The sequence below is a fragment of the Vitis riparia genome, chromosome 4 (genome assembly GCF_004353265.1).
Source record: "Vitis riparia cultivar Riparia Gloire de Montpellier isolate 1030 chromosome 4, EGFV_Vit.rip_1.0, whole genome shotgun sequence".
In the NCBI taxonomy this organism is placed as follows: domain Eukaryota; kingdom Viridiplantae; phylum Streptophyta; class Magnoliopsida; order Vitales; family Vitaceae; genus Vitis; species Vitis riparia.
This window is the reverse complement of record NC_048434.1, coordinates 11,538,939-11,558,681: the sequence shown is the minus strand read 5'-3', so window position 1 is coordinate 11,558,681 and position 19,743 is coordinate 11,538,939. Positions and strand designations below refer to the sequence as shown.

At 33.6% G+C, this 19,743-nt stretch overlaps 1 protein-coding gene across 2 annotated transcripts; it reads right to left on the bottom strand.

Annotated features, from left to right (window-relative positions):
- Positions 1-204: 204 nt before the first annotated feature.
- Positions 205-8,650, bottom strand: LOC117912817 (isocitrate dehydrogenase [NADP]). Of its 2 annotated transcripts, XR_004651043.1 has the most exons (17): positions 8,516-8,650; positions 7,053-7,096; positions 6,835-6,944; positions 5,101-5,138; positions 4,866-4,943; positions 4,703-4,756; positions 4,524-4,625; positions 4,255-4,346; positions 4,049-4,152; positions 3,842-3,910; positions 3,638-3,753; positions 3,463-3,497; positions 2,747-2,889; positions 2,362-2,484; positions 2,153-2,246; positions 1,210-1,265; positions 205-563 (listed from the first exon to the last, which is right to left on the bottom strand). XR_004651043.1 is itself a non-coding variant. In XM_034827550.1 (16 exons), the coding sequence occupies exons 1-15, from the start codon at positions 8,562-8,564 to the stop codon at positions 2,165-2,167; spliced, it is 1,239 nt and encodes a 412-aa protein (XP_034683441.1). In that variant the 5' UTR covers positions 8,565-8,650; the 3' UTR covers positions 205-563; positions 2,153-2,164. The 2 variants fall into 2 exon arrangements, 1 of the variants encoding a protein (XP_034683441.1); XM_034827550.1 differs by lacking the exon at positions 1,210-1,265.
- Between the last annotated feature and the right edge of the window lie 11,093 nt (positions 8,651-19,743).

The following is a 19,743-nucleotide window of genomic DNA, read 5'->3' as shown; positions in this document are numbered from 1 at the left end:
CAGGAGAGGCATAGGCAGTTAATATTGGTTTTTCAAGATGGATTCAGATGCTCCAAATTGTAATCTGATGGCATAATAAAAAAACTGAAGAGGAAAGGTGCATATTGTAGAAGCTGGGCAGTCATTTTGGGTCTTGAAATGGTAGTAAAAGAGTTGTCAGAAGTATGCATTTATACTACATATGCATGTGCCAAAGGCCAGCAATGGAAATCTAAGAAAAGTAATTTAAGTGCAGATGTTAAGTTGAACAACATATTGGAGGGGAGGCTTGGGGTTTGGGATGGAGAATTTCCTCCCCTTGTGGAGGGCCTTCTTTACTGTGATGCTTTCTGCCTACTAGGCTCCGAGGGCTTCATAAAAACTCGAATAAAAGTACCACAAAAACATTTTTATCCAAAATGAAAGATCAGAGAAATTCAAGTATGAGGATTGTCCGAAATAGTAAAATTTCAAGTACAAACTCCTTCCCACGCCTCTTTGTCCCTCTCTCCCCTTTATTTCTTCTTAGCCATCGGCCAGAGTACATGAGAAACCTATTCAGTCTTGAACTCCAAGGTGTAAACCTGCAAGCATACAACACATAACTCCAATCAACCTCAAGCATAGAGGAATAGGGTTTCGGTAAAATACAGGAATAACACAGGACAAAGATTAACCAACAACAAAATTTCCCAAGAAAAGAGAAATTGAAAGGTCTAAACAAAGAAAAGCATCAAAGAGGCACAATCTAAATCTTGTACCAAATACTAAAGCAAAAATGTCATTCACTCATTTCTCCACACATCCAATCACTACTCATTTCAAACAACAGACAGTTTCCACACTGCCGATTTTCTTAACAATAACATCTAAAAAAACAGCCAATCAAAACTACAATAGAGATAACAATATCAGATTTCTTACTTACGCATCATTTCAACACAATTTCTTTTTTCTGTTTTTAAAAATAGAAACTTCTATATAAAAAGTAGAAGCCTGTATGCAAAAAAGTATAGACTAGCAATATTGCAGATTTTCTTAGCATAACAATATTGTTGTGGGGAAAATTATGAAGATAATTTATTATGACCACTCAAAAGAAGATGATGGCAATGTTTGCTCTACCACAAATATTGAACTGATTCAATGCCTTGACCAATGCTATACAGAACTGATTCAATGCCTTGACCAATGCTATACAGAATCAACAAATAAAGATCGGGGACTTACACTACAATTAATATTATTCTTATGACCAATTGAAGGGTAACAACTCTCGCATCGGACTGCAAAGAAAAAAAGAAAGAAATATTGCTTCCAATAAATTGTGGAAAGTCTAGTAAATTTAATAACAAATGTTTCTCAGCACACATGAAGGTAGTTCTTTTCTTCTGAATAATTTGGTTTTCTATTTGTTCAGTGATTTATTTTATTTAGGCTTTCTCATTCTATTAGATTTATTATTTATTTTTAGTTCATCTTTAGGTAATCAAGTCAATTATGAGAACAATTCTTTTCTATGCTTTGTAGAATTATTATGCCTATAAATACATTGTTTTATTTGGGGCCTGTATGAGATAGTCATTACTTCTTTATCAATAAAATTAGTTTTTATAGAATTTCTTGAAAATTATATCAGAAAAGAAGTTGGGATTCTTTGTTCTTTCTTGTTCCTATTGTTCTTGGTATTCTCTGAACAAGAAGACCATTGATGCCTAATTTTTTATATTTTCTCTACGAAAATAATTTCTAGAAGATGATGAATTTTGTTATTGCACAATTATGATTCTATACCACTGCTGCATCACTAAGTCCATCGAGACTGTTTAGTAGTAGTTCTCTGATGTAGCACAAAGAATGCATCCAGAAGTGTGAAGTCAATTATGGGCCAAACATCACACACAATGACACAAGCACCTATTTGCAATTATGCAGTTATATATTAGCAAAATGAACAGAACAAAATTTCTAGCTGGATTTTAACTCTGAATATTCTGTATATAAAGTTTATGCAGTTATGCTCTTGGTTCTCATAAAGGAAAGAAAAAGAGTAAAACCATAGAATAAATGTAATAGAAATTTACACCAAACTTGACACCATATTGACAACAGAGCAATAAGATGGACATAAAACACTATCCCCATTGCATAAGCCAAGTTAATGAGCACGCACCACCAATTATGCTTAGCAAGAAAGTTTTGCTTTCAGCTCTGCTGCCACAGCATCGATGAACTCTTCAGTATTCAGATACCAATCCCTCGTCACCCTACACCATGTCAGAAGTACATTACAAATGTAAAACAATTAATCATATGAAGTAGAAAAGCACATACTTGTGCACAAGCACACATATAAAGAAAAACCATATCAGTTGTACTTACTTAGATCCATGGATAAGAAGTGCAAGATCCTTGGTCATCTTTCCAGATTCCACAGTTCCAACACAAGCTGCTTCTAGTTTCTGAGTGAAATCCAAGAGTCTAGCATTGTCATCCAACTTTGCCCTGTTAACAGGTGAGAATTAAGTGAGCACAGAAATTAAACATGTTAAAGGACTTATGGCTTAACTCTTTACATTTTTTTTTTATCAGAAACAAACCATTCATTGAATAAAAAGTGAACAAAGAAAGATGAGCTATTATTTTTAAAGGAAAAATACACCCAATCAAAACGATGAAAAAAGGAAGAGAACACAGAAAAGCTAAAAATTGCAACTCAAGGTGGCAAAATATTCCCTACAAAGGACAGAAAATGTGAAGACTATACCTGTGTGCAAGGCCTCGTGACCAAGCAAAGATAGAGGCTATGCTGTTTGTACTGGTTTCACCTCCTTTCTGATGAACCCGGAAATGACGTGTCACTGTCCCATGGGCAGCTTCAGCTTCTATGGTCTTTCCATCTGGACAAACCTGAAGATCCATAATACAATAAATGAATAATATGAAATTTAGGATGCAACGAACAAAAGTGTGGTGAGGCAGGAGGAAGAGAGAGATATAGAGGGGAGGGGGGTGGTTGAAGAGAGGCTTTTTTTTTGGTTTTGAGCGGGATTGATTATCTATCTATCTATCTATCTAAATATAGACACACACACACATATATTGATATAGACAACTAGAACAAGAATTTGATTGTAAGCTTATCTCACAAGAGGAGGGGAGAGGAAGGGAGAGGTATTTTTCATTATATATATGCATGCATATCATTGATCATCTTCCAAAGTGAACATAAACAATTTAAAAAACGATGAATGTAATTAGGCCAATTTGGTTATTGAAGTAACTGAAATTTAGTATCTGATGCCAGGGGAACAAGTAAAGACATAAAAGAGAAAAAAAGGGCTATAAAAAAAAATCTGAAAACACGAGATTAGATAATGCTGGTATAACAAGATTGAAATGCCCCAGAACATAAGGGAACAAGACAGCTATAAGAATGATAAACATTAAAAATAGAGAAAACTTTTGTCACAAGAGAAATACCAGCACAGATGTCATCAAACCAAGAGATCCGAATCCTGCAACAATGTAAGAAGAAGTTTCAGGTCAATGAATGACACTAACCCCAAAAACAGAAACTCAATCTGAAATCCTTTGTATTCTAATGTGCAAATTCAATAGGAAAAACTACAGAGACTACACAATACATTTCACATACCTTGGGCTAAGAAATCACTCTGTACATCTCCATCATAGTTCTTGCATGCCCACACATAACCTCCTTCACTCTTGAGAGCATAAGCAACCATATCATCAATGAGACGGTGTTCATACCTACCAATCCAATCATTTAAGTTCATGATAAATAACACATGTTAACTGCATAAACCAGCACAAAAACAATAGAAACTTAACCACTTACCAGATCCCGGCAGCCTCAAACTTTGATTTCCATTGGGTCTCATAAACTTCTTGGAATATGTCCTTGAATCTTCATCAAGAAGAAAGTAAGAATATGATTAACATGGTTTAAAGAAGCAACATCAAAAATCCACTGGACCAACAAAATTACCACAAGGGAGGGGAAAAACCTAAGCAAAAATGATAGCAAAACAAGCAAGCTGCATACCTCCCATCATACTTCTTAAGAATAGTATTTTTTGTGCTAAGATAAAGGGGCCACCGTTTTAGGTAAGCAGTGTTCATTGAAGCCTCAGCAAAAGAATAAATGGACTGCATTCCCAATGAAAAAATTAAATAGAGAAATATTAGTAACCTGAAGCAATCTAGAAATTGGGCTTCAACCAAGAAACTAACTATTTGCACAATCCTAACCTCATCAGTATTATACATCGACAATGCTACTCCTCCAGCACCTGTAAAGTTGAAAACCTCAAGCTCCGTCTTTTCATCTTTTCCTTCTGGTACTGCAAAACATATAATACCATCTCTTATAACTCATTCTTTATAACAAGAGATGAAAACATGGTGGTAACAGAACAAAGAAAACTATCCCCTAATTAATAACAAGTCATGCTCCAATTTTTAAGACAACAGCATAAGACTCATAAGAGGTTACAAAGAAGAGAAATGAAAGGATTTACCAAACACCAATTTGAGTTTCCCAGCTCCTTTAATCACTGTATCAGTTGCTCGATACTGATCACCAAAAGCATGCCTTCCAATGCATATTGGCTTTGTCCAACCTGACAATAACAACAATTAGTACAGCTCCATTCCATCATTCAAAATATGGAACTGCAATGTCAAGATTGGTACATACTTGGGACAAGCCTGGGAATGTTTTTGCAAATGATTGGTTCTCTGAAAACGGTGCCTGCAGCATTGGTGAATCAAAGTAGCGCCATGACCAATCCATCAATAATATGAGGCAAATGGCAATTACCTAAACCGTAAAAAGGGTGGATGCTCACTGAAAACGGTGCCATTCAATATATTCCTAATTGTCCCATTTGGACTCTTCCACATTTGCTTCAAGTCGAACTCCTTCATGCGACCTTCATCTGTAAATCAGCAATAATATATTTTTTAAAATTTTCCTATTGTTTAGTTTTTGATAAATATCAATATGGCCACTGAGACCATAAGAATCCCAATGATTAAAAACTTCAACAAGCAAACTGTACATTCACTCTTCCAGTCAAATTCAGCAATAGGTACCTGGAGTAATAGTTGCACACTTGATTGCTACATTGTACCTACAAAAATACCATAATCATGGGCATAGTCTTAAAAGGCGCAAGGCACATCTAAGGCGCAAAAGTTTCTTACAGCTTAGGTGCAAGGCACAACACAAGGCGCGGACCTAGAATGCATATCTATTTTATAAAATATGATTCAAAATCTAATTCAATCAATAAAAAATTTAAGATTCCAAATATATAAAAGAAACATTCAATAAAAAAGTAATGAAAGTATATAAATTTCATTATACAATTAGAAATTTCAAGAATAAAAGTGTTTAAAAAGGAAAAGTAAAGTTGACAAGGCATGGTTCATTGAGACACATGACAAGCAAAGCACTATAACTAAGGAGTGATTGCACCTTGAGCCTAGAAGCATTTTAAGTGTGCCTTTTAAAACTATAATCATTATAAGATTATAGAAATGTAAGTAGAAAATACAACTTAGTTAGCATAAACATCAGATGAAACATATGCTGCCAGCATTGAAGAAAAACAAAGGGAGGCAAAGCAAAAACTGGCAAGTGGCTTAAGAGGGAAAGAAATAAAAGTGGGAGGGAAGTTGGGCAGGTAGGTAGCATTTGGTCCTAAAAGTATAAGCATTATTAAACAAGGAAGGCTTTATATACATCAACTTCTATGCATAATTGGCTGCATTGAATGCCTTTTAGAACTGAATTTTGTGAAACTCATATTAGTTTAATTTGTTACAATGCAATCCATGTTCCATAATTAAATTAATTAAGTAAAACTAGAATTTATTTAGTGTCTGTTTGCACACAATTCTTGTTTTCTATTTTTAAAAGCAAAAAATAGTTATGACATCTAAAAAAACAAAAAAAAAAAAAAAAAAATACAAGAATTCTTAAAGGCTTACATTGAAAATGTCATTTTAAAAACTGATTGAAAAAATTAAGGTCTGATTAAAGGAATTTTTGAGGACATAAGGTAAGTCTATACAATCTATATAAGTGTTTCTAATTTTTATATAGAAGTTTTTATTTTTCAAACTAGAACAATGTTGTCAAAAGCAAAAGGTGATGTCAAGGTGATAAGACTCCTTTTAGCCTAAGGCTAAAAGCAAGGCAATATCTTGACTATAGTAAGCAAATAAAAAATATACATATTTGAGGAAAAGCATGGAGTTTGCTACTTCTCCAATACATGGATAAATCACCTTTGGGGGTCCATGGTTGGAAGTACCATCCAAGCATCTTTAAAGTTTTATTTGACATTTAAATGCTACTTATAGTGTTTAACAAGCTTTTCCAAGAGGGCTTATATGCACCCACTCACACATGCACAATTTATTGTTTATTAATAACTATCTATTTCTGTTTATAGATTTAATTGGAACTGCATTTTTTTTACTTCATTTTGCAATGTTTGGGATTTTATCAATATGCCTCAACATCTGAAGCACCTTGTTTTATTTCTCACCTTCAGAAAGCAGGGGTACTGAGCAGTAAAAGCTTTTAGCAAATAGCATTCCTTGTAAACTTTTAGCAAACAACAATCATAAATCTTATCTAGCAGCCATTGCATCAGAGCAGACACAAAATAAGAATATGCAAGGAAAAAAAGAGGGGGGGAACACAAAATTACCAGAGGTGGCAGCAACAAATTGTACCATTTTATAGAAAAGAAAATGTTCTTCTCTTCTAGAGCTAGCTTAAAAATAATAAAAGGAGACAGAGATGTATAACCATACTTAAGTGTAGCTTCTGCACTTTCAACTGTAACTTTATCATCAGTGGCGTCACGATGAGGGAGCCCAAGATCGAAATACTTTATATCCAACTCCAGAAATGGAAAAATAAGCTGAAGATATACCCAAACCAACTTATGCATATAAGTACCATCCTCAAAATTATGAAATGAGAATCCAAAAACATCTTCAAGAGGAGGAGCTAGCAAATCCTAAATTACCTTATCCTTGATTGATTTCCAGAAAACTCGAGTCATTTCATCTCCTGCAACATAGAAATAAAGAAGCATGATATCAGAAATAGAGAAGTGAAAAGATATTCAACTGAATAAATATGATTAACTCCACAGATCAGACAAGCAAACCAAAAACATATGATTTAAAAAATCAAAGCTCTGAAAATGGCAAAGCCTGATGCCAATTCAGTTTTTCAACACAAAACTTTAACAATCTTTTTGGCATTTTGGAGGAAAAATTGAACAGGAAAACCCTTTCCAACCTCCTGCTTATCTGTTGTCCTAATAGATTTAGAGGAAAATTGCGATACCAATGACCAGAAATGCACATAAAAAATTTGCTGCTACCTCAACAAGCTAGGATATCACTCAAAGCTCCACATTTTCAAAGTCAAATTCCTCCATCAGAATTCCAATTTTTTTATGCACACGATATAATTTCAACGAGTCCCATGGAAGAAAAATAATGGAAGTCCGAAAAACATCTCAATGACGTGAAAACATCTTTCATATCACTATTTCACCATTCTTATTCCCACAAATACATTGTGGGGTTCAGATTGGCCCTTTGTCTTTATAAAAGAGGACAAATTGCAACATCCTAAGCTGTTCCATGAACTATTTTAACCACATGGAAAGTACTATAAGATATTGAATGATAAAATCTTCTGCACTCAGTTTGAAACCAAATTTTTGAGAGAAAATAATTTAACAAATGGAAACGACAAAAATAGGAATTGGATCCATTTCCTTCAACGGCTTCAAAATGGGAAATTTTTCTATACATTTTGCCCTTAATGTCATGAAGGGAAATGTTTGGGAAAATCTGAAACTTAAACAGACTTCCTCTGAAGATTCCATCCATCCACATTTCAAAAAACGGAATAATATTTTATTTCCAGTTGGATTCAAATCACAATATTCAAAATTTTCAGGCGCTTCCATTCTCAACTCAGTCTACCAGAGTACATATGAAAGCACATATACATTTAAAGAAATCCAATTCTCAAGAACCCACAAGAATCAAAATTGCATAATGAGCTATCCAAGTGAAGAAAAGGTTGATACTGTACGGTTAACCAAGAGTCAACAGACAAATTTAAATTTACTCGATCATCGAATCATCAACTCAAAATGGCTCACTCTTTTCCACAATCATTGAAGTCAACATGTACATGTACAGATCTAAATAATCCAAGGATCTTAGCCTAAACTAAAGTAAATTCTGAGTACCCCTTCTGCAAATTAAATATTCTGATACAAAGAGCAAAAGGGTATTATATACAGAGACACCCTTATCGAACAGATCGACTATACGGAAACAAGTTCTAACAAAGAAGAATCATGAAAAGCAAAAGTCCACTAGAAAAAAGAATCAAAAAGAGATATGCGTGAAGTGTTGGAAATGATGGGATCTAAAGGAAGAGGAGAGGAGAGAAGGATCTGACCATCCATCTCAACGATGGGGTTGGCGACTTTGATCTTGTCGAAGGCCATTTTCCTCTCTCTGTGTAGATTTTGCAAGTGATACCAAGCAGGGAGAGAAAAGATATTTGAGAGGCAGAGGCAATTGCAATGCCTGCGGTGTGAAGAAACTTAAGCTTATATGCTGCTAGCCTGCTACACGGAACCATGCGGGTTGATTTTCCGACTCTGCAATTTGTCCTTGATAGTCACCTAATTTACATATGTGCCAAGATTCAAAAAAGGCCCAAAAAAACCATTCTAGAAGGGGTTATTCGATTAAAATTCAATTAAAAATCCAATTAAAAATTCATATTTTGACAAAAATGTCCATATTTTCTTTTTTATAAAATTAACTATTTCTTTTAAAATCTATATATAAATATTCAATATAATCAAAGATATTTATGTCAAAAATTGATTACCATTTGAAAAAAACATGAAAAATATTAAATTTATAAATATGGAAATTATTTCATACATTTTAACTAATTAATTCCCCTAGAAATATGATATTTCCATATTTAATACAATCCTATCCGGGTCTTCATTGCTTTAGGAATTTTTGTGTTTCTATAAAGGAAATTCCCTCAAATTTTAGAAAAAATCTTATATCCATGGAATACTTGGTATTTTTTTTGTTTCTATGTGAATAAAAAATGAAAGGAAAGTGGGCAACTTATTTTTATTTTTATATTTATTTACTAAATCTATTTTTTTTAAAAAAGATTAAGTTGGTTATGATCACTTATTGATATATTGTAATAGGGATTTTACCAACCAACCTAATCTTACAAAAACTTAAAATAAATCCTTAAAAAATAATTACACATTGATATTAATCAATGGATACATGAATTTAGAAATAAGAAATAAAATATTTTTTTACCTCTCTTTGGTTTCATAAGTGCAAAACCTTCCACAAACTTATATACATACATTTCTAGTCTTGTGCTAAAAAATTAAAATTCTTAAAAGAGGCAGAAGAAAAATAGGAAGACTATCTTTCATGACAATAAATCATAACATTTTTTTTTTTTTTTTGTGAATTTACAACTTAGTAACTTTACAATTTATTGGTGACTTTGCAACTTTTGTTTGTAACCTTACAATTCATTATAAGTTTACAACTTTTGTAACCTTATGTAATTCATCGATTTCTTTACAACTTTCTTTGTAACATTACATTAATTCATTGTAAATTTACAACCTATTGTAAATATTTTAATTTTTAAAGTAAATGTCTATGATTACTAACTTATTTATATGTTATGAACTCTTCATATTTCAATAAGTTAATTGTCTTTTCTTAATAACCTAAGGTAAGGACATGTGGCATGAGGCCGTTGTGGAATCTCTATATCTCTAGTAAGTTTATTACAAATAAACTTGTCAATTGTAATCATATTTAAAAACAAACTATAATTTCACCAAAAAATAAGAGATATGTAAGCGAGTTCTCTACTTAAATATTAATCCTTCCATTAATTCCTTAAAATTTTTATTTATTTATTTTGAGTTGAACAAAGATGATTGTCATTCCCTAAACTTAAAAGTGTGTCACCTCTTATAATTGGACCTTTTAGCAAAATAATTGACAAAATCTTAATATATGATATACTATATAGATACATACTCTTTAAAAAAATATATTTCTAAATTGATCGGTTGGTATTTTAATCCAATTTATATATGTATGTGTGTGTGTGTGTGAAATCAAGGTTTGATTTATCTCAATTTTGGTTATAACAAAACAAGGTTTGGAATTAATGATTATATTTCAAGTGTGATTAGACCAGAAGATTTCCAAAGTGGTAATCACAAAGACAAAATCAAGCCAAAGAGAAATCAATAAAAAGAAGAAGACCTCAAAGAGAAGTGTTTTTCAAGACCTAAGTTTTATAGGATCTCTTTGTAAGATTGTTGGTGTACTAGGTCTTTCATGCATTACGTTATTAATTTATGCACCAAAATCATCCAAAAGTAATTTTGTTTTAAATCCTTTAAATTTTGATGATTCATGTTTTCAACTAAAACCTTGTGTCAAATGTTTTCCAAACTTGTTTAAAATGTTTTAAGTTGAAAAGATGGTTGTTGAGCCAAAAATGGCTCAATTGGTTGAACTGGATAAGGAACCGGATAACCAATTCAACTCAACTGGTCGAGGGGTGCAAAAACCTTTTTTTTTTCTTTCTAGAATGGTTGTTCAACCGGTCAATGTTGAACCTCAACCGGTCGAGGTTAAGCCTTAACCGCTCGAGTTCTGATCAAGGGGTGATCGAGGTCCAACGGTCACCTACTAAATATTAAATGTTAACAGCATTGACAATGGGGAGTTGAAAAAGAAAAATAAATGGTTAATATCATCTTTACAAACGTTCTCAAACGGTCAAAAAACTTTTGATATGATTTTGGCAAGTCAAAAGTGTATTTTTGATATAAAAAAAAAGAAAAAAGAAAAAAGAAAAGGCTAGGCTACAAGCCTTTCAAAAATAAAAAATAATTTAAGAATTATTTTGTAAAGGAAGCCTCTAGTTTTTCACCTTAAAAAATTTGCAATCTTTGTGAAAGAGAAGGTCACATTAGTGATAATTATCCTTTAAGAAAAATTGAGTGATCATATGCTTGTATGTTCTAATAGTGTTATTCAATGTATGCTATATATCTTTTTAAATGCATATGTTCTTCTGTATATCTTTAAAAATCATGCTTTAAATTAGGTATGATCCAAGATTGAGTAATCTTTTATTTGGAAAATGTTCTCAAATAAAAAATAAAAAAAAAGATTCGTTTCCATGAGAAATTGTATTATGCTTATTGTTTACTTTTAACTTTTGATATTATGTGATTCCTCTTATATACTTTATTGAAACTTTTTGTTGATGGCAAAAAGGGGGAGAAGTAATGGTAGGTTGCTAACTTGGGAAAAAAATATTAATATTGTTTTAGCAATCCTATCCATATTGATGCTTTGTGTTTTATTGGTCATAATTGTTTGCATCATATTTAATAATAATATATTGTCAATTGCTAAATTACTTTTTATGCTATTTATGTTTGATTATATGATTTTGAGCACCCTTAATATACTCCTTGAAGTTTCTAAACTTGAATATTCTCTAAATTCAAAGGAGCATATATTAAGGGGGAGTTTTTTAGCAACCTTACTTTTGTCATTATCAAAAAAGGGGAGATTGTGAAACCAAGGTTTGGTTAATCTCAATTTTGATGATAATAAAATAAGGTTTGTAACTAATTATTATATTTCAAGTGTGATTAAACAAAAATATTTCCAAAGTGGCAATTACAAAGACAAAATCAAGCCAAAGAGAAATTAATAATAATAAGAAGACCTCAAAGAGAAGTATTTTTCAAGACCTAAGCTTTATAGGATCTCTTTGTAAGGTTGTTGGTGCACTAAGTCTTTCATGCCATTACGTTATTAATTTATGCACCAAAATCATCCAATAGTAATTTTGTTTTAAATCCTTTAAAATTGGATGATTTCACGTTTTCAACTAAAACCTTGTGTCAAATGTTTTCCAAACTTGTTTAAAAGGTTTTAAGTTAAAAATGATGGTTGTTGAGCCAAAAATGGCTCAATCGGTTGATCCAGATAAGGAATTGGTCAACCAGTTCAGTTCAACCAGTTGAGGGGTGCAAAAACCTTTTTTCTTTTCCAAAATGGTTGTTCAACAGGTCGAAGTTAATCCTTAACCGGTCGAGGTCCAGTCAAGGGGCAATTGAGGTCTAACGATCACCTGCCAAACATTAAAGGCTAATGGCTAGTCAAATAGTCGAACCCCTAACGGTTAGTTTGGTTGTTTTCCTCTATAAAAATGCTCCAATCTTCATTATTTCAAGAGTTTGACCTTCTTAAACCTATCTTGAATATATTTGAGCCTTAGGAGAGTGTTTTTTAGTACACTATTATTCTAAAACTTGCATATCATTAGTGCATCTTTCAATCCTAGTTTTTCTTGTACATTTGAGCTTAAAGTTTTGTACTAGGATTTTGTGAGAATATTTCTTATCTTCATTTGTAAATCTTTGAGAAGAAAAGTCTAGTGTGTGATATCACTTAGGGATTCTTAAGTGTGGGGTATCACTTGAGGGGTTGTTCAAGAGTTGGGTATCTCTTGACAATTATAAAGAGTGCTTGGAGCCAAAAATCCAAGAAAGTGGATTGGAACCATAATCCAATTGTATTGCTTGAAGGCTTGGTTTGGAAGCCTTAAAATAGTGGAACCTCAAGCTTGGGACTGAAGTTAGAAGAGAGTGGACGTAGAATGGGTTACGTTGAACCACTATAAAAATCTTGTGTTTGCATTTTCTCTTACTTACTCTTTTACTTTATATGCAATTGCCTTTATATTGTTTTATTATATATTTACATATAATTGTCTATTGCATTCATATTGTTAGCCCAAGGGTTCTCCTAATAAGGTTTTGATGATAACAAACCAAGGTTAAAAATCCAATTCACCCCCCCCCCCCCCCCCCCCCCCTTTGGGTGTTTTTCTCATTTAAGTTTAGCCTTTATTTTCTCACATATTATTTAAATTTTTTAAAAGAGACCATCACTCTATTCACTTCCCCTCTAGGGTGATTACCTTAGGTTGGATTAGTCTAATTTTTCCAACAATATATATATATATATATACACACACACAAATTTTAAACTATTAGCTACAATTTTAGTCATAGCTAAAAGTTTATAAAATTCATTGTTGATGAAGGCTAGTGACAAAAGGTATTGTCAATTGAGGCACCATGATATCTCCTGGGAGTGAAATCGTGTGTCCCCTTAGGTGATCTAAAGGACATGTGATCTATAAGATTATAACCATAACATTTCCTTATTATAAATTTGAAATATGTTCCTTGGAGCTAGAGTTGGTCAATTGATCATATAATAAGTGAGATCTGCAACTTAAGAATAGGAGATGTAATCTTAATGAATCACATACACTAGCTCATGGGGATTCTACATGTAGTGGATATTAGGTTACAGACTTGAGCATTCATTTCGTTGTAATTACATAGGATACTAGAGTGCGATTAATTCTCTTTAGTGGAGTGCTAAATCTGCTCAGAAATCTAGATTATTTTGTTCCTTGACCCTAGATCTTGTGTAATGTATGTTATCTATCCTTAAGGCTCTCTAGATTTAATGCAGCAAAAAACAATGGCTATAAAAACCATATTATAACCTAGATCTAGATATATAGTTACATACCTACTATTTGGAAATTCTTAGATCGAATACAATTTGAAAAAGATGTTATGGGCATCGTAGAACTTGCCTACTCAAGAGTCTTACACCTGATCTCTCTCTTCATAGGTCTTAGCATAAGAGAATGGTGGGCTTTTTTCTCTCATATGAGGGTGGTTAAGGCTTCTTTCTGGAATCTCAAAGTGAAGCCTTAACCTTTACAGGGGTTTATATAGGCTTCCTTGTGGGCTTAAGTAACTTAAACCTAAATTGGTCTTGAGTCATTTAATCCAACCCACTTGACTCCTAATTAATTAATTAGCCCTAATGGGATCCAATTAATAAATTAGTCTATTCTAGAAAGTCAATTCATAAAATCTAGAATAACCTTACATTTTTGCCAAAACACCCTTAGGCACACTTATAAATTACATACCCAAATCCTCTCAAAACATGCCACCATGAACTAGGAGCTCGAGTGATGACCACTTGGACCTATGGGAAAATACTAACTTCTTCATAATTCAATTTTGAAGTTGACTCAACACTCTACTAAAAAGAGTCATCTACACTCTAGTATCTTATAAAATTACAAGTTAAAACTTGGGTCTATAACCTACTATTCATTACATGCAGACTTTCCATGAATTGGTGTCTGTAATCTAATAGGATAGTGCTAGCAACCCATCAAGGTTACCTTTCCAATCCTTGAGTTACAAATCCTCTATTATATTATCAAATGACCTATTCTAGCTCATAAAAAGCATATGTCAAATTCCACTTAAGGAATTACTACGACCATAGATTTCATGATCACATGTCCTTTAGACTACTCAAGCGAACACGTTGTCTCAATCTCATGAGATATCATAGTGTCTTTATTGAGAATACTTGTTGTCACTAACCTCTATCAATAGTAACCTAATCGCTAGGGATATATAACCATATTAGGGTCTCATGCATAGGTCAAAGCCTCCTATTGATTTCATTACAAGCTCGATATCCTCTTAAGTTTGAAAGTATGTACTACATAGTACCTTGGTGAATCATAACAACCTCGATAGTCTTACGTTATGATTTACCATAAGTCTTGTCAAATGTTTAACCATACACACTAGTGCACTCACTATGAGAACCTTATCTCAATGGCCAAGACAAGTCTTCTCTCCAATTAGGAGGTAGTGCACTAAAGTCTTTATTAGATTGCCTAAATTCATGAACCGACTATGAACAACTTATCATCTTACAACTCTTAATGCACCTAAGTCATGTACAATCTAAATTATATAGGTTGAATGCTCAAATCAATATGAGTGCAAAGACGGATAGAAAATTGGAAACTTATTTTTAACTTTCTTATAACATGTTTTTATTTAAGGGCTTTATCCTAACAAACACCCACTAGCCATGAAAACATACTAGATATTGTAGGAAGAATATACTTCGTAGTCATATCACCTCTCTAGACTATCTTCCATAAATGTTTTTGTGTTTTCTCTTCCAATGGTACTTTGATTCTTTAGATTGTGTCATCACCCTGCTATTATTGAATAATAGGATCTTGGACGATACAACCAAGAGAACTAATTTTATGTCAAAAAGGTTTCATTTGTTGTTTTAGAAGCAATAATAAATACTGCTTAGAGAATGCACATACCTAGAGGATGACTTGCGATAGTTGCTAAAAATTTGAAAGTCTAATTCCTAGTACCTAAGGTGTACTAACTCATCACAAAGACTCATAAGCATATATTCCCTTGTCCTCCTAGGATACCTGAGTATATGCTTGATATCCATCCAAAAATCTAATACTCAATTAGATTGATATCTATTCACCATTCCTATAGCAAAACAAATATCCAATTTAGCACATAACATCACATACATAAGGCTACATATTATAGAAGCATAGTATAACACCTTAAAGTGATTTCTCTAATTGATTCATGCCTAATTGGTGTCTCAGTTGATTCGTGTCCAACTGGTGCTCCTTGATTGAGGGAGTAATCAACAAAATTTATAACCTATTACACCATATACTAGGGTAGCAAAGACAAAGCTACTATAGCATAGTGGCTCTAGGATCGTTCACTGGGATGGGTTTTCACTTTGCAAATGATATTAATTCAAAACTGAATTGGTGCCTTTTCATTTCAAGGTTAGCTTTGAAAGAAAACATAAAATTTGGTGGAAAAAGGATTGGTTTTAAGCTAACCAAAAATAGTAACTGATTTTAATTACAAAGAAAAGTGTTTCTTGGAGTTTCAGATCACTAGGCTCAGATTCCTTATACAAAAAGGGAGTTCTGGTCACTTGTTTCTTTTCCTCGCATTAGAGAATTAACATATAGTTAATTCTCTAACCGGTGTTGTACAGATGCTTCTCATTAATGGGTTCAAACACTAAATCCCTATCACTGATGCACCTTGCAATGACTCATACCTCTCACCTAGCACTTGCCATTCAAGGTGATCTTTAACCTTGGATTACCTGTCAAAAGCTCGCAAGAGATAACTAATGGATGTCTCATTGGAGTCCAAAAGCTTACCAAGTGTTGGCAATTCTAGAAAATCCTACATTCAAGTCACCTCCCAGAGGCTCGCAAGGGGTAAACTAGTGAATCTCCATGGACGGAGATCACTTGCCTTACCAAGTGTTGGCCCAGGTGATTTAAAGGTGTTTTAAGTTAACTAAAAAGATAAAAACCATTAAGGGGTCACACTTTCTCTTCATTAAAAACTAAAACAACAAAACTTCCAATTTTTCATTCGGAAACTTACCCGGCTTTCTTCACTCCAAGAGACAAAGAGCCTAGCCTCTCATCCTCTGAGGAAAAATCCTCAGAGTTTGATTGGCTAGAAAGAAAATTAACGAGAAAACAAGAATATATAAGAAAAACAGAGCAAGTGCTCTGTTAGTTGATTCTATATATGATATATTATATGATGGATCCTCTGGAACAAGCTTCTCCGAGAGTCTCCCTGAGAGTCCTCCTCGAACAAGCTCCTCTGAGAGTCTCCTTTTTAGTGTTTACAAGAGAGTTTATATAGGAAGGTAATTTACCCTTCCTTGGATACTTCCTAGCTAAGGAATTACATGAGTGGTTGAATACAAGGAGAAAATGGAAATTTAGACACAAAAATCTGAAGAAAAATATCTCAAAGTGTCGGTCACAAATATTGGGAAGCACTAAGGACCATTTCGCAGGTGAAAACGAGGTCTACGAGATTTCGTAGACGCACAAAAAGGGCTGCGAAATTACTTCGCAGCAAACGGCTGATTTCGCACCGCTGCGAAGTGGTCTTTCAGCTTGCGGTGTTCGACTTCCAACGTGTCGTGAAACTTCAGGGGGAATTCCACAGCACTGTGCAAAATGGCTGCGAAATCATTTCGCAACAAAAGGGTGATTTCGCAGCCGTGCAAAATTCTTCCTTTAGCTTGGAGTGATTGGCTTCCAATGGCTGTAACTTCCTCATTTCAGCTCCAAATTGTACACGGTTTGAAGCGTTGGATTATTGACTTCCTGACCTTTGAAATGGTATATAGCATGTAGAAAATGGACTTCGGGAAGTGCTCCAAAAGTGCTGAAGAAGACTGCAGCTGCTGTCCTCTATTTTCTTCACTCTGTTTTCCTCTTTGCTTTTCTCCTCTTTGCTTCTCTCCTTTTTGCATTCCGGATTTGCTTGTGGCAAAGGACTTCAAAGCTTTGGTTCTTCATGTTTCTGAGCTCTTCATTGCTTTGCCATGGATTCCAAATAACTCTCCTCAATCTTGGATTGTTTTGGTGATCAAAAAGCTATCAAAACACCAAAACTTAACACAATTTGATTAGAATTGATTGCAAGGGTCCTTAACATGTTAATTGGGTTAAAAGGCAATAACTACTACTCAAAAGTGTTTAAAAGAGTTAATTACAAGCTACAAAATAGCACTTTTTGAGTAGTAATCACTCCCCCCCAACTGACATATTGCTAGTCTCTTAGCAATGAAGGAGAGAAAAATAAAATAAAAGTACCATAATTTACAACATCATGCTAATCACTTCAAAATATGTTTAAGTGGCATGACTAATCAAACTCTCACATGGAACATTAAAGATATAAAACTCAAACTTCAATAGGAGCTATCAAATAACTTGTCTAATCACAATTCTTAAAGAGAAGACATTATGCAAATTTAAGCTTCAAAATAATTTCCATTTCCAAAGGTCCAATCCTTACTCTTCCACAAAAATCTATGTGGTATTTATTAGTTTCCGGATATAGTATGTCAAACTAATCTCTCCCCTCAACCTAGTTCTTTTCAAAGCTTAGCAAACTAATCAACCTCCAATAGGCTAAGAACGCACCTCTTTTCTCACAATTTTTTTTTCTTGTAGGAGTGCAAAGCTTAAAGGCATTCTTTTCTAAATTGTCCATGTAACGGGGGTCCATCGATGACTCCCAACCAATCAAGGTTTAGGGCATCAAGCGTTAAGGATTTTTCAACCACTAACTCCTCGGATTTCACCCCGGACTTTTGAGAATTAATTTTTAATACCCAAGCACCTACAGTATGTTAAACTCCAAGGATACTAATCTTGAGAAAAACAACTCTAAACCTAAAGGGTAGCAAACCCTTCTTAGAGTCTTACATCATGCACTTGATCAAATGCTTATCAATTTAAGCGATATAACACAATTTTCCTATTCTTCCAATCCCAAAAGACTTTAATCCCAATAATATATTGCACTCTTCTATATTTTCATCTAAAACTAAACAGACAACCAAATCTTGATTGATGATAATATCCTAACATCATTCTAAATGAGTAGATTGTTATCTACCTTGTAAGATCTAGGAGCACCACCATGCTTCCCTATGCCTTCTTGTACACATAAGACCCTTTTCCAAAAATGAGCACCAAAACCTCACTCATTGCTTGTCAAAATTCATGAGATACTAACATTCTACTAAGATGGACTTGTGTAATAGAAGTATAAGGAATAACATGTGCTTATACCTCTAGATTCATAGTATCTTATGCACTAATGAGACTATCTTCTAGTATATTCTAGTTTATATCACTCTTTAACTTATTACTTATCGTATAGTCATCATAAGAAATCTGGTATTTGTAACAACAAGCACCTTCTAATTATCCTGACTATAAAGTAATAACCCTTAAATTCTCTTGGATATCCTATAAACTGATATACCTCTTAGGTATAGAAGGTATAATACATTCTCCCATACATATACCTAAAAGAATATAGAAAGTGAGAAAACAATCATTGATCTCACTATGTTTATCAAAGTTTGATTTCTTTTTTCCATTACTCCATTTTGTAATAGAGTCCCAAGTGCACATAATTGGGATATAATATTGTGCTCCCTAAGAAAAGAATCAAACATACTAATCACACCATCTCAATCCAATCAAAGTGTCTGATATGTCTACCTAATAGGTTATTCGATTTCGCCTTAAATTCAATGAATGCATCCAAGACATTAGATTTTTTTATGTACTAGGTACATGTATCCAAACCTAGAGTATTCATTAATAAAAGTAATGAACTACCCATACTCTACTCATGCATTAACATAAAAAGATCTACATGCGTGAGCATGCACTAACTTCAAACATTCATTGGCTCTATGTCCTTTAAAAATAAAGGGTTTTTTTGGTCATTTGATCATTTTATCATTTATGTAGGTGTAGACCCCCATTTAGGGGCTCATGTTTTTATCACATTTGCTGTAAGTTTTTCTTTGCAGGTGGAAGGCTCTCAAGGAGCCACATGTCTCTTCCAGATTGACTAGAAAAGAATCAAGTTAGTGGTTTTGATGGCCAATGGAAGCTTGACATGTGGAGATTTCTTTCAGCAGAAAAAGCTGAAAACGGTTGAGGATGGCAGCTGCAGGGTAGTGGAGAGAGGCAGCTGTGTGAGGTGTCTGGGGTGCTGCGGTTAGAGATATTTTGAGAGGGGGTAGAGAGAAAGAAGAGGAGCAGAGAGC

Bases quoted from the DNA above. Each gene is read 5' to 3' on its own strand.
- LOC117912817 (XM_034827550.1), bottom strand. From the start codon at position 8,564: ATGGCCTTCGACAAGATCAAAGTCGCCAACCCCATCGTTGAGATGGAT. The intron at 5,139-6,834 runs GTATGGTTATAC...GTATTTTTGTAG, and splicing joins AGTGCAGAAGCTACACTTAA to GTACAATGTAGCAATCAAGT. The intron at 4,347-4,523 runs GTAAATCCTTTC...TATGTTTTGCAG, and splicing joins GAAACTCAAATTGGTGTTTG to TACCAGAAGGAAAAGATGAA.